General features: G+C 46.7%; 1 protein-coding gene across 1 annotated transcript in view; it reads left to right on the plus strand.

The window, feature by feature from the left end:
* The window catches only part of WASHC4 (WASH complex subunit 4), a 975,954-nt gene that overhangs the window by 850,765 nt on the left and 109,774 nt on the right, over positions 1 to 15,415 (plus strand). Inside the window, exon 32 of the mRNA XM_086919270.1 lies at positions 13,740 to 13,833. Within this exon, the coding sequence (XP_086775396.1) occupies positions 13,740 to 13,833 (94 nt within the window). The remainder of the gene's footprint in view (positions 1 to 13,739; positions 13,834 to 15,415) is intronic.

The raw sequence follows: 15,415 nt of genomic DNA on the forward strand, positions 1-15,415 counted from the left end.
CGGTCGACGCCGGCCCCAGTTCTTCTGTCAATCCCATTCAGCCGTCGACACGGCCCCACTGGACGCCGTACGAGACGGCTTTGGGTACATTCTACTTCAATGAACAGGCCCCAATTGTTGACCCTGGCTACCAGGCATTGGGTGATGAAGAGGACTGGGAGGAGTCTGAGGACCCTCTGACAAAGGAATGTCAGGACCAAACGGACTGGACAGAGGAGCTTGGAGAAGCCAGTGGCCTGGACCTCTCTCCAGACACTGGTTTTGTCTCCCCTCCAACCGTGGCTACGGAGGAGGGGGCAGCCTATAGCGTAGTTCTGATGCGGGCGGCTAAGGCCTTAAACCTTACGCTCCCCTCAGCAGCCGTGAGGACTAATCTCCTCACCGAGGTCCTCAAACCGCAGTCAAGCTCGGTCGAGCCTCTGCTGCCGTTCAATGAGGCCTTATGTGACGTTCTGCTGGGCACCTGGTCCAAGCCCGCCTCAGGACAGCCTGTGGACAGGAACGTGGCCAGACGCTACCGCCCGGCTCCGGGTGACCCAAGTTTCCTGTCGACCCATCCAACCCCTGAGAACCTGGTTATCCAGGCCTCTAACTCCCAGACCGCATTCCCATCGGCACCTCCCGACAGGGAATCCAAGAGGTTCGAACAGTTTGGCAAGAAGGTGTTCTCGTCCCTTAGTCTGGGACTGCGGTCAGTCAACACTGCATACCTCTTGGGCCGCTACACCCACACCCTGTGGGACACGGTTGCGGACGTGCTGCCACAATGCTCTGAGGAGGTCAGGGCTAAACTCACCCAAGCCCTAGCGGAGGGTCAAGATGCGGCACGGTAATCTATCCGGTGCGGACTGGATACCACCGATACGCTAGGCAGAACGATGGCCACGACAGTGGCGGTCAGACGCCACGCCTGGCTACGGTGCGCCAATTTTTCGGCCGATGTCCAGGCCACGCTTCTGGACATGCCGTTTGATGGCTGTCGCCTATTTGGCGACCAGGCAGACCACGCGCTTGAGCGCTTTAAGGACTCCAGGGCTACGGCCAAGTCCTTGGGCCTCTCGGCCCGCCCCAGCAAATGGGTGCCTTTCGCTCCTTTCGTGGCCAAGGAAGGGGCGCCCCCACACGGACCATCAGCCACACGCCGCAGCAGAATGTCCCGCACGGTGGAAGCCGTGGGAACCGCCGGGGAGGCGGTCGGGGTCCCAGGCGAGGCCAGTCCGCACCCGCAGCCCCCGCCTCAAAACCTTCCTAGTCCGAGTTTTCAGGCCCATGTAACGCCAGTGGGGGGCAGGGTCCGCCATCACCTCTTCCACTGGCGCTCAGTCACATCGGACAGGTGGGTGCTGCAAATCGTCCGAAGGGGCTACTCCCTCCCCTTCGAGTCGACCCCTCCAGCCATGCCACCGCAGTACCACCGCGTGTCGGGGGACCACTTGCAACTTCTGCAAGAGGAAGTTACGGCCCTCTTGGCCAAGGGGGCCATCGAGCGCGTTCCTGGGCCAGAAGTAGGGTGTGGTTGCTACTCCCACTACTTTCTGGTCCCCAAGAAGGGCAAAGGAAGCCTACGCCCTATCTTGGACCTACGGAGCGTCAACGGCTTCCTCCGGAAGGAGAAGTTCAAGATGTTGACTTTAGCTCAAGTCTTGACTGCCCTAGACCCGCAAAACTGGATGGTGGCGTTGGACTTGCAGGACTCCTACTTTCACATCCCCGTCCTGCCGGCCCACCGAGGTTACCTGCGGTTCACGGTAGGCCTCGAGCATTTTCAATTCACCGTGCTCCCATTTGGCCTCACAAGCCCCCACGGGTGTTCACGAAAGTGTTGGCAGTGGTCGCAGCTCATCTGCGCAGGTTGGGGGTTTCAGTTTTCCCCTACCTCGACGACTGGTTGTTGAAGGCAGGCTCGTCCCAGACAGTCGTCAGCCACCTCCAGATTACGGCGGATCTCCTGCACCAGCTGGGGTTTTCCATCAACGTGCCGAAATCACACCTGTGCCCCTCTCAGAAGCTCCTCTTCATCGGAGCTGTTCTGGACTCGGCGCAGTTTCGGGTTTATCCTCCCGAGCAGCGAGTCCGGGATATTCAGGCTTTGATTCCCATCTTCCAGCCGCTATCCCGGGTTTCGGTCAGGTTGACGCTGCAGCTCCTGGGGCTGATGGCTTCCTGCATCCTTCTGGTGCATCACGCCCGGTGGCGGATGCGGGCTCTGCAGTGGGACCTGAAGTTTCAGTGGGCCCAGCCTCAGGGCAACCTGTCCAACCATGTCCTGATCTCGGAGGGGACTGCGAGACAGTTGCAGTGGTGGCTCACGGACAGCGATTGGGTCAACGGCAGATCCCTCTCCCTTCCCCAACTGGAGCACGTGGTTGTGACGGACGCGTCCCTCCAGGGCTGGGGAGGCCACTTGGGAGAGGCGGAGATCAGAGGCCTCTGGTCTCCGGCGGAGTCCCAGCTCCATATCAACCTTCTGGAGCTGAGGGCGATTCGTCTGGCACTGAAAGCATTCCTCCCCTCTGTTCGGGGGAGTGTAGTGCAGGTGTTCACGGACAACACCACCGCCAAGTGGTACTGCAACAAACAGGGCGGTGTGGGGTCCTGGACCCTCTGTCAAGAGGCTTTGCGGCTCTGGCAGTGGCTGGAACATCAGGGGGTGACCCTGGTGGTTCAACACCTGGCAGGTTCTCTGAACGCCAGGGCGGACGAACTCAGCCGACGGTGCTCGATGGATCACGAATGGCGTCTGAACTCGGACGTGGCGCAAGGTCTCTTTCTGCAGTGGGGAGAGCCTTGGTTAGATCTATTCGCCACCGAAGAGAACGCGCAATGTCATCAGTTCTGCGCGTTGGAATTTCCAAGGCGGCACTCGCTCAGAGACGCTTTTCGTCGCGAGTGGAGTTGCGGTCTGTTGTACACCTTTCCGCCTATACCACTTCTGCCCAGAGTGCTGAAGAAGATCAAACGCGACCGGACCCAAGTCATCCTTGTGGCTCCGGACTGGGCACGAAGGTACTGGTATCCCGAGCTACTCAGTATGTCAGTCGATCCCCCGGTTCGTCTGCCTCTTCAGGAGGACCATCTTTCGCAGCAGCAGGGGACGGTCCTCCACCCGAACCTGTCCAGTATCCACCTCCATGCTTGGAGATTGAGCGGCGACAGTTGAGGCCATTTGACTTGCCTCCTGAAGTCTGTAACATCATTCTGGCAGCCAGGCGTCCCTCCACAAAGACGGTATACGCCTGCAGGTGGAACAGATTTGTGACATGGTGCACAGCAAAGGCTGTCGATCCTCTCTCTGCCCCTCTTTCTGAGGTTCTTCTCTTCCTTCTTTCTCTTGCCAAGCAGGGCTCTGCTCTGGGCACTCTCAAGGGCTATCTTTCTGCCCTTTCAGCCTTCTTAAGGCTGCCTGATCAACCATCTTTGTTCAAGTCCCCTATTGTAAATCGATTCCTAAAAGGCATCACACACACATTTCCACCTGTTCCGTTTGTGATGCCTCAGTGGGACTTGAACCTTGTACTTACATTTCTGATGTGCGCTCCCTTTGAGCCACTTCACAACTGTCCTCTCCGCCTTTTTACACTGAAGACTGCTTTCGTGGTTGCCATCACCTCTGCCAGGAGAGTGAGTGAGTTCCAGGCCCTCACTTGTACTCCTCCTTTCCTTTCTGTCCATCCGGACAAGGTTGTGTTGCGTACTAAGCCATCTTTCCTGCCCAAGGTTGTCACAACCTTCAACATCGGGCAGTCCATCACTTTGCCAACCTTCTTTCCGCCACCGCACCCTTCTAAAGAGGAAGAGCGGCTCCACCGTCTGGACCCAAAACGTGTGCTCTCATTTTACTTGGATCGCACACGCCAGTTCCGGGTGGATGACCAACTCTTTGTTGGCTACGTGGGCGCTAGGAAGGGGAAGGCGGTACATAAGAGGACCATCTCCCGATGGATCATCTTATGTATCCAGGCATGCTACTCCTTGGCTAGAAAGGAGCCCCCTGTTGGATTGCGGGCTCACTCCACCCGAGCCATGGCGACAACAACTGCCCTGGGCCGGGGTGTGCCCTTGCAGGACATTTGCCAGGCAGCTATGTGGGCCTCGCTGCACACGTTTGCAAGACAGTATTGCCTGGACAGTCAAGTCGGGAGGGATGGCTTCTTTGGCCGTTCCGTCCTCCATGACTTTCTGGTGTGATTATTGGTTCGCAGACCCACCACCGGGGTTGGTATTGCTGGGGTATGTATTCTAAGGTAAGGAATCTATCACTAACGTGTCTCTTTCAGATGCACAAGTTACTACTTGTGTAACGATATATCTGTAAGAGACATTAGTTAGTGATAGATTCCTTACCGACCCACCCATCCCCCCCGTTCTGCGAACCGATATCTAGGGTTAAGGTCATCCCCTTTCAGGGCCCTAGTTTCAATGGCACCAGTGTTGGTTTTTAACATGGTTCAGCGCTTCTGGAGCGGAAAAGCTGTGTCTAAGAACTGACGTCAGCACGCGGAGGCGACGTCGAAGTACTCAGACGACGTCATCACGGCGCCCACGACGACGGACGCGGAGCCGCAGACAACGCCTACCGACGCGCAAGGGTACTGCTACGCAAAAATTTCCGGATCCAGTCTGACGCCTGGGGATATTCTAAGGTAAGTAATCTATCACTAACTAATGTCTCTTACAGATATATCGTTACACAAGTAGTAACTTGTGCATTAACCCTCTTTCCTTCTTTCTATGTTAGTTCTTTCCTTTATTCTTACTTTCTTTTCTCCTTCTTTTTTTTTTGTTGTCTTTCATTCTTCCATTCCTCCTTTCTTTCTTTTTTGCCTTTACTTTTTGTTTCCTTCTCTCCTTTCTTTTTTATCTTCTTTTATTCTTTTTTTAACTTTTATTCCTTTCTTTCATTATTTCCATTTTTCTTTCTTTTCTTTTTTTCTCGTTTGCCTTTGTCTTTCTCTCCTTCTTTCTCTTTGCTTCTTTCCTTTTTTCCATCCTCATTTCCTGCTGCCTTTACTTTTTTCCTTCTTTCTTACCTTCATTCTTTCTTGCTTTCTTTTCTTTGTTTTTTAAAGTCTTTCTTTTTGTCTTCTTTACTTTGTTGACTTTTCTTTGTTTTTGCCTCCTTTATTTCATTCTTTCCTGCTTTCTTTCTTTTTATATTCTTTCCTTCTTTTTTGCCTTTTTCTTTTTCCTTCTCTCTTGTTCTCATTTTTTTCGGTTTCATCTGTCTTTCCTTCTTTCTTAATCTAGCCTTCTTTTCTTTCTTTCCTTCTTACCTCTTTTGGCCTTCTTTCCTTCTTTTGTCCTTTCTTCATTTTTGTGTTCCTTTCCTTTTTACATTCCTTTCTTTTTCCCACTCTCCCTTTTCTGCCTTTTTGCCTCACGCCCTCCCTTTTTTCTTGCTTCCCTTTCTTCCTTCCTTCCTTTTTTGCCCATCTTCCTTCTGTTTTTGTCTTCCTTCCATCCTTCTTTCCCTTACTTCTTTAAGTTTCTAAATTCTTTCTTGCCTTCTTTCTCAAAGGCGAGGCTAGTCAGCCAACTCGAGACTGATTATTTTTAGTCTGTGTTAGCCAAGACCTTTGACTAAAAGTATGTATCAGCTAGTTACTTACAGGGCTTGTTGGCCATACATGTTTCTTAACCTACTCCAGCATGCACATGGGGCAATGTTAGCCCACTTACGCCATTGAATGACTTCACTGTGAGTTACAGCATGCTGCCTTTTTTCAAGGAACACATCCACACACAAGGTAGTTCCCTTCAGAGCCAGGAATTCCATGCTTAGTGTACTTTTCTTTTTAGACTAGCAACATTTTTGGGCATAATCAACAAAATAAATTCCTGATTTAATGAGGGCCCAGCAGGTTCCCAAATAATAACGTATTGCAAAAACCATGACAAAAGAATTTCCAAAAGGCTGGCGGTCAATTCCAGACCTTTGGGTCTGCCAATGCTTATTGTAAATTGTTACTTAATTTTTACATTCATATCTCATAAACCTGCAATTCTTATAAAGTAGTAGTAGTAGTGGTGCTGTGATGTAATGTATCTGCATCCTAATGATGGCTTTTGATGTAGGATATGTTTTCAAGGTGTGTGTCCTTTCACTGGGTTGCTAAACTGCCTATGTTGTCTGCTGCAAGAGTACGTTCCAAGTTCAAGATCTTCTCAGATGCCAATAAATTTTTTTGCAATAAATTTGTGTTAATGATTCATGACTAACTTCCAAGGGGACGTTTACTCCTGGTTTAAAAACCGCTTTGGCTCACCTCAAGTAATTTAAAAAAACATAAAGAAAACAATACACAAACATATATGTAGATAGAGGATTTGGGTCAGCTTTCCTCATCCATTAGTCTGTTCATCTGTCATTCACCTTTTGCATCCAGTCACTACAGCATGCAGCACAGGTCAGTGGTTCAGCCCACTTCAGTCATTGGCTGCCTTGCTTTGTGAGTGATGGAATTTGTCTGGTGACATGCACATTTGCCTAAAAGGAAGTGCACATCAGTGTCGGGAAGGGCGGACCTACACTTTATTTTGCTAATGCCTAATGAGTTTTTTGTTCTTTATCCTTTTTTTGTTTTTGGTCATGCTTTTATGTCTACATTGCCTTCAGGTTATGGGAAGTACTTTTCTCTAGCACTAATAAGAAATGTATTTTCCTGTGATATTCGTTAAAAATTAAAAACATGATCTGTTCCTGTTCTAAATACCCTGGCAGCTAGGATACCCCTGTATTAAAAAAGTATATTCAGAGGTTTTTTAATATACATTTTTTTATTGCAAGCAAAAGGCTACCACCTTCAGATACTGGGTATATATATATTTTTCCTCTTTTTGTGTCCTATGCTGCCAATAAAAAACAAACCATAAGCATTGCAGCAGTGTGACGAGGCCATAATTGGTCTTTGCCAATGTGTGTTTATAAAGAATGTATTCATGCTGTTTAGATAGTGGATGCATGTAGAAAAAAAAAATCTCTGTGATTTCCTAACTTATTGTGGAAGCGAACTGTGAAAACAGTGGAATGTTCTTCTAAAGGAACTTCCACAAAAAGCATAAAAACTGCCATAGGAGAATTCATCTTCCTCGAGGAAGAGGTCCCACTCCAGGTACTATTCAGAGTCAGGGCGCCATTGGCTCATGCCAGACTCCTTCTCAATGTCAGGAGAACCCACTGCACTTGAGAAGCTGAGGCCGGAGTTCTCCTGTCCTTGGACCCAGCCCCACACAGGTTGGGCTAACTATACTGGATCTTCTCATGACTGTCCACAACCCTCTGTGAGGGCAAGGGTCTACCCTTGATGGTTTGGGTACTCTAATGACTCTGACACTGGTGCATTCTGACTGTAGGCCTTCATTGTCTTCGGTTCCAGCTCCTACAGTGAAGATGACGCTGACCAATGCAACGTCCCTTGTTTATTTAGGGCCTCCCTCTGCACCAATACCGCAGTCAGTGGTTTGCCTTCTGTTGAAGTGGAGTCAAATATTCTGACAGAAATTTTACAACCCTTCATAGTTTGTCTGGAGCCCTCACTTCCTTTTAACCACATGGCTGCTGCGGGGATTTTTCCCGTGTGCTGGAAAGCTTTGATCACCATTGTTCATGACGAGCTCAGCTCGTCATCAGCACACGACACCCGTGGGTGATGACGAGCTGAGCTCGTCATCAGCATCGAAAGGGTTAACAAAGCTCTCCGAGACCCCATATTGGCTGCTGGAGTAGATACACCCCAGCAGATATTTTGCTCTGTTCAAGGCAGGGGTGAATATGTTCAGCAGCAGTATATACAGTTCCTACCATTGTTTGTTGATTCTGCCATCTCTAAATTCCTCCCCCTCTCACCACTTTCTTCCTCTGGGGGGAGGGTTTTCCATTTTGTCACAAGCTGGGAAGTTATCATGGCAAATGGCTGAGTGATCAAGCAGATCCACTGAGCGTTCTCCCCTGCCAGATCACCTCCTTCCTTCAGACCATGCTCACCTTCTTACAGCTGAATCTCGGAGGCAGAGGACCTTTCCCTATTGGAAAAAGGGGACATAGAAGTGGTGTCTTCAGAAGACAGGGGCATGTTATTATAATCTTTTTTTTTCTTTGTAGTAACCAGGAAGGATGAGGGCCAGAGATCTGTTTTGGATCTCCGCCTTCTGCCTATTAATTTAGCAAGAGCTGTTCAGAATGCTGTTCCTGAGCCAGGTCCCCTGAGCGTTCAACTCAAGAGGTTATTTATTTATTTATTTTAGAAGCTTGTAGAGCGCGCGGCTACCTCCGGCGGGGGTGTCCCGGCGCTAAGATTACATGAATATCACCAGAGAGGGTTGCCTAGTTCAAGTCCATCTGAGAGGAAAATCAAGAGATGCAGAAGCATTTAATTAGCGTTTCGTAAACAACCAGGTTTTTAGTTTGCGTCGAAAGACTGGCTCAGATTCGATGAACCTAAGGTCAAGAGGTAGGCTGTTCCAGAGCTTGGCAGCTGTGACGGTGAAAGTTCTGCCGCCACTTCGGGTAAGCCTGAATCTTGGGACGTTCAGTAGACGAAGGCTGTTAGATCTCAGATGTCTTACAGAAGATGATATCTTGAGTCGTTTGCTCAGATAGGTCGGGCCAGTTCCATGAATTGCCCGGAATGCAAGAATCAGAATTTTGAAATCAATACGCCGGGCTATGGGAAGCCAGTGTAGCTCATCCCGATATGCTCTGACCGAATTACGGGCAGGGATATTTCCAATGAGCCTTGCTGCATCGTTCTGAATGATTTGCAAACGGTCTATAAGATATTGGGGGGCACCTGCATATAAACTATTGGCATAATCAAGATGTGCCGTGATAAGTGCCTGGACAACCGTTTTGCGAGATGTTTGGGGGAGGTAGGGAAAAATCTTCCTAATCATACGCAGTTTATTAAAACAGGCCCCCGCAACTTTATTGACCTGGGTTTTACCAGACAAGGTGTTGTCAAATGTGAAGCCAAGGTTGCGGGCAGACTGCACTGGTGTGGGTGGAGGGTTCAAGACGGTAGGCCACCATAGGGTTGCAGGGGGGGGGATTTCTGGCTAAAAAAGAGAACCTCAGTTTTGTCGGTATTTAGGGCAAGGTGATTGGCAGACATCCATGTGCAGATATTGCCAAGGCAGTTTCTGAAGTTGGTAAAGAGGGAGTCAGAATGGTCTCTAAATGAAAAAACGAGCTGAGTATCATCAGCATATGAGACCACCCTGACCCCCCCATGACTCTACTACCTTGGCAAGTGGGGCCAAGTAGGCGTTAAACAATAAAGGGCTTAAGGCGGAGCCCTGGGGCACTCCGCACAAGAGGGGTTTATCCTCTTGATTCAAATGGGTGCATCAGTACCCTCTGAGACCGACTGGACAGAAAAGATTTAGTCCATGCCAGGACTGTACCACCGACCCCCAGCTGTTGTAGACGGGTTGTAAGTATGTTATGGGATACAGTGTCAAATGCAGCGGATAGGTCGAGGAGGACCAACATGGCCTCCTCGCCCCTATCCACTGATTCCCTGATAATCTCGGAGACTTCCAGCAGCGCCGTCTCGGTGCTGTAGCCGGTTCTAAAACCGGACTGAGAATCGTGCAGCAGCTGATTTGATTCAAGATACTGAGCCAACTGTTTCTGGACCACTTTCTCCAGTACCTTGGCAGGTTTTGGCAGAAGCGATATGGGTCGGTAGTTGCAAAATTGTAAGGGGTCAGCGTCGGGTTTTTTCAAAATGGGAAGTAGCCTAGCCTGTTTCCACACTGAGGGTTGGTTGGTGTCCCTTTTTCCCCAGGACTCCTATTTTCCTCTTTCAGTCTTATTCACACAAGTTGGATTTTCGCACCTTCACCTTGTTACCCAAGGGTGGTTTCAGCCTTTCTAGCGGTCTAGCACTCTTCCGACTTTATTCTATCATCAAGGAGGATGAGTGGCTATGTTGACTGGATCCCAGGTGTGCAGTATCCCACTACATTGATTGATCACATTCGACTGGCCAGAGTGGACAACTAAATATTTGTAGATTTCACTGGTGCCAAGAAGGGCAGGGTGATGACCAAACACATATTTTGCGTTGGAGCTCTATCAACATTTTGTATCTAGAAAGTTTAGAGTAGGGAGCTACCCTTTCTAACAGGAAAAGGATTGGGTCAACAATCATACAAAATACATAACTCCTTCTCCTGGATTTAGTGAATCTTGAGTAAAATACATCCCTAGAGGGACGTTTTCATTGGACACCAAGGGATTTGCAGTATTGTACGGGTTACCAAATTTACAACTAAAACAATCTGTTGGACCCACAAGTACTATAGAAACCTCATGTACACGGACAAAAGTTTATGTAAAATATCATTCATTTATTTTATAAAAGTTAAAAATTCATAGTAACATTGAACATGTTATATGAAACAACAAGAAATACACTTTCAATTTTTGCAAAAATATACACTCAAATGTTAAAAAGAGTTATAAGGTTAAAAAATGCTATTATAGCACTGTCTACATAAACATATTAAAAAATCACATTTATTGGTCAAACAATGATAAAGGAACAAACTGTCGACGCGGCGTTTCGGTGCCCTTTGTTTTATTCTTGCACCTTCTTCAGGACTCGTTCCCTGTATTGTCACATCCAGGTGATTTAATGTCCTGGATCTGATGTTTATGAGCCTGTTTCTATCCGCTCTTTACACTGTATCTTTGTTTGTGCTTATATGTTGGTTATTTCGGGTTTTCACTCTGTTTATATGGAAGGGACCCACTTCAATCCGGTCCTCTTTCCATATCCCTTTGCGTGGTGGGAAGAACGCCTCTGGGAGCTACCTTTTCTTTGTCTTCTGTCTTTTTAGCTGCTTTATCTCTCTGGTTAGACAAGGAGTTACTTTCTGTTTTAGTTCACTCTCTGTGTTTGTCCAATTCATTAGATTCTGCAGTATCTCAGTTGGAGCTTTTTTTAAAATTAGCTGACAACTTTGACAGTGGTAGCTGAGCTGCGTGGCGCCTTCCTCTCCTCAGGATATTTTGCATCAACATTTTGTATGCCATGGCTATGAAAGAACCTCCAAAAAGTATTTGTTCTCATTTTGCCAATGCTGTAGCTCATTCCAGAGGCCTTCCCATTGCTGACCGCTGCTGGCAGCAGTGTGGCCATCCTTGCATACTTTTTCAAAGCACTACTGCTTCACTGTCAAATGACACCACCTACTGCATGTAGAGGTACTGCTCAAGAAAAGATTTCCACATCCAGCCTGACATTGAGGACAATCCTACAGTGAGAAATCTGCAGCTAGATAGATTCTCCACCAGATAAGGCATTACCGAAGGTAAGTAACTTGTTCTTCACTGTCATATCTCTATCAGTTACAGTCGGTAAACCTCAAATGAGAACCGTCAATACATTCAGGCACTGATATCAGCATGCCAGTTAAAGTCTAATATAACAGGGGGAACTCACGGCCTGATGCGGAGAAGCAGCTGGAGCGTGTGACATCACTGAGTCGCATTAGAGAGTAGCTTTTGGGAAGAAAATGTTCCCGACTTGGATGCTGTATTCATAAGGAAAAGAATCCGCTGGGAGATTGTGTCCACCCAAAAATTATATTTATTATATTTCAATGTCCCTTCTACAATGAGGACCAGCCAAGGGATTTAATGGCCATCCAGGAGTACCTCAAGGACATATTAGCCCATAGTCTTCCTGAGGAGGAGAAGGCGGCACTCGAACTTCCTCTAACCCTTGACGAGATACTCATGTCATTAAAAAACCTCCCATCAGGTAAAGCGGCAGCTGCTGATCAAATACCTGCCGAAATGTAAAAGGTCTTCCAAGGGGCTGTATGTAGGGACATGGTGGACACGATGTTGCAGGCGCAAGGGGAGAGTCTATACCAAATTCTTGAGCAGGGGCAGACATAGTAATAATTTTGAAAAAGGGCAAACCGTCTTTAGAGCCAGGGTCTTATAGACATATAACTCTCATGAATGCAGATGCAAAAATCTTCTCTAAAGTATTGGCTCTAAGACTATGTAGGGTGATAGAGGGACTGGTTAGCCCCACCCAGCACAGGTTTATACCAGGGAAGGCCACAACCCAGCACATACGGCAAGTTATTACCCTCTTCGATGCAGCGGAGGTCTCAGGGGACCCTATGGCCATTCTGTTACTGGATGCAGAGAAGGCATTCAATAGGGTCTCTTGGGACTACCTCTGGGTGGTTATGAGGTGGATCGGTATAGAGGAGGGATATATAACCGTAATAAAGGCTCTTTATAGAAGTCCTATAGCCCGACTCAGAATTAATAAAGGGTACACTGCGCCTTTTCAGATCAAGCGGGGGACTCGTCAAGGGTGCCCGTGCTCAACACTCCTCTTGCTCTATACATCGACCCACTGTTACGTAGGATGGAATTTAACAATAGGATTCTGTTACTATAAGCTCAAGGATGAGAATTTAAAACATTGGCATATGCAGACGACGTGGCAATTGTCACTTCAATTCTACCAAAAAGGGCACATCATTCGCGCACCCAACTGCCGCACTGCTGAATGGGGATAATCCCTCAAGGTAAACCACTTCCTCCAAAGTTCACCATTTTTATCACAGTATACCAAATTTGTTTATCAGTACTTTGTCAATGTTCTTTCATGTTCAATCACCACGGAGACAGAATGGTTGCACCTGAATCCTTTATTCACCACTTTCAAATGCCTCCTACTGCCCATCTTTGTTTATTACTCAATGCATTTCGAGCCATGCTGGCTCTTCGTCAGGGGTCACTGCAACATGTAAAAACAACTCCACTTACTGCTCAATTCAAACATACTGTAAAATACTACATCATCCAATCCCTCCCATTCCCTCTGTATCCTCGATCCCTCAAAACTTGATCCCTCAAAACCTGACACCGATATTATGCAAAACGAATGTGTGAAATGATTAGAGACATAAAAGAAAAATGCAAAATACAAAACCCATTTCAACCACTCCCATCATGGTAACCCCTCTGCCGCCATTAACTGAATCCCACCTTCCATAACAACATGATTCCCTCGTGTCCCTAAAAATCTAAGCTTAAACAAGTTACCTCTGCTGAGCCTCAGTCGCAACCCGACCATCCCATGAACTTCATTCACTTTGTACCAACCAGTTCACCCTCATGGGCAAAAAGGGCAGGTTATTTGGGAGGCGAATTTGGGAACCCATCCAGAGTGGAAGGAAAATGTACAATAGTTTATTAATGTTGCTGCGATGTTTCCTTTTTTTGTTATGTTTTCTTTCTATACACATTCCTTCTTATCTGTTTAATTTTTATATAAAGGAAACAAGTTAGTTTATGCTGTGACTGTAAACTTCAGAAATGTGATCACGAAGGTATTTAAATGTATGGAAATTGGATTCTTGCTGTTCTGTAACAAAACATTTTAATAAAAATATTTAAAAACAAAATCAATATCCCTTCTGTCACAACATAGTGTAAACATAGAGGAGATACCCACTCTCACTCATATTTGATTTACTAAGAAATATGGCCTGCATCTTAAATTCAGTTTTAAATGTATCTTGCTATACTGTAGTCAGTCTTCTTTTGCTTGAAATATTCAGTGGACAACAACACCTACTATATATGCATGTTAGCCTGTATTACGTTTCAGTTTCTTCATGCAAAAGATGACAAAAATACCTATGTTCATAGAGACTATATATGCTCACACAGAGTTATTTTTCCTTTTACCCTTGTTTAGGAATTTGAGCTTCTTTATTTCTCACTCAGTAGTGCCCGGATTTTCTTTAGAGCAGACAAAACCGCTGCAGAGGAGAACCAAGAAAAGAAAGAAGGTTGGTGGATTTAAGCTATTCTTTTGTTTGGTAACTGTATAAGTTAGTTACTGTTGCTTATAGATGGCATCTCTAAATTCAATCAGCTGTTTTGAACATACTTGACACTCGATAAAAAAGCTGAGCTTGTAGGAACATAGCCTAAACAGCACAGGATTTGGTCCTTCGTCTACTTTCACTAGATTTAACATTTGCACAGTGCTACTTGAACCACTTTTTCCAGGTCTTTTTTCCTCGGGTGGTTGGGTAAGGAAATATGTATGCTTCACTTTTTCTTTTAGAGTGCAATGAGTGTACATGACTGTCTTGCTTTACACTCCCAAATAAAAGAAATGCAGCACTTTCCAGCAGAGGCACTCGGTAAAGCAAGAAAGCACCTGGAAAGGGGGCTCCACACTCATGAAATGAGGCACATCAAAAGACAGTTTTCATAATAAAGGTTGGGGTTTTATTGGTTCAACACTCTCTAACCGAAAGGGTTTGCTAGATGTTAAATGAATGAGATAAAACAACATGCAAATATAAATATACCTATATATATGTGCAAGCAAATAATAATGCAAATGCATGGGATTAAACATAAGCAGATGGTTATGATAAAACACATGCAGATACTAAACCCTTACAAGTCAGATAATAATGAAACATTCACAAGTGAAATGCAAGGAAGTAAAACACAAGCAAACAATTAATGCATAGGAGAATAACTGTATGTACATAAATATATGGTTAAGAACAGAAATATTTCACAGGCTGGTCACTCAGCACACAGACAAAAACACATGTAGAAATAACTATATATCTATACATATATCTCAATATCAATGATCAGAGAAAATACCTTCAAAGCTGCAATGTCTTCATCTTAGCCCACACAAGATTGAGGGAGACCGCCCAGTTAACAAACGGGAGGCTTGATACGAAACAGGAATAACTCCACTGCAATCGTATTGGTTCTTTCTTGTGTAACCCCAGACCAACCACGCCCCCTCGGGAAACACCGATAATGTCAAAGGGAGTGGAATTCACAATGGAAAGACAAAAAAGGGACAGAGAAAAAAAGGGGGAATCAAAATCCAGCCCTTGGAAGGACCGCTGGAATACAGCTCAATGGAAAGGGAACAAGGTGGAACAACAGGAACAGGAAACACACGGCAAGGGACCATTCAAGAAACCAAGCACCTGATTCCTGTAGGCAGGCCCTTTTAAAGCGAGCACTAGGGAGCGTCCATAAATTCGCATGTGCACTTGGCACCTTAAGCTAAAACCAATGAACGGGGAACTAGACAGAAGGCACCGGCCCCCCTTGAACCCCAACAGTACCCCCCCCCCCCCAAAAGCCTTCCTACCGGCCGAGGTTTCCCAGGGTGCAGGCGATGAAACAGACGAACCAACCGGGCAGCATGCACCCGACTCGCCGGAACCCAAGAACGGTCCTCTGGGGGATATCCCTTCCAGTCAATAAGGTAATACAGTCGTCCCTTCATCCGCTTGGAATCCAATACAGTATTAACCTCATACTCCACGTTATCATCAATCAAAACAGGAGGAGGAGGTGGCAACTCTTGAGTGGTGGTGACAT

Source organism: Lissotriton vulgaris, chromosome 1_1, assembly GCF_964263255.1.
Source record: "Lissotriton vulgaris chromosome 1_1, aLisVul1.2, whole genome shotgun sequence".
Taxonomy (NCBI): Eukaryota; Metazoa; Chordata; class Amphibia; order Caudata; family Salamandridae; genus Lissotriton; species Lissotriton vulgaris.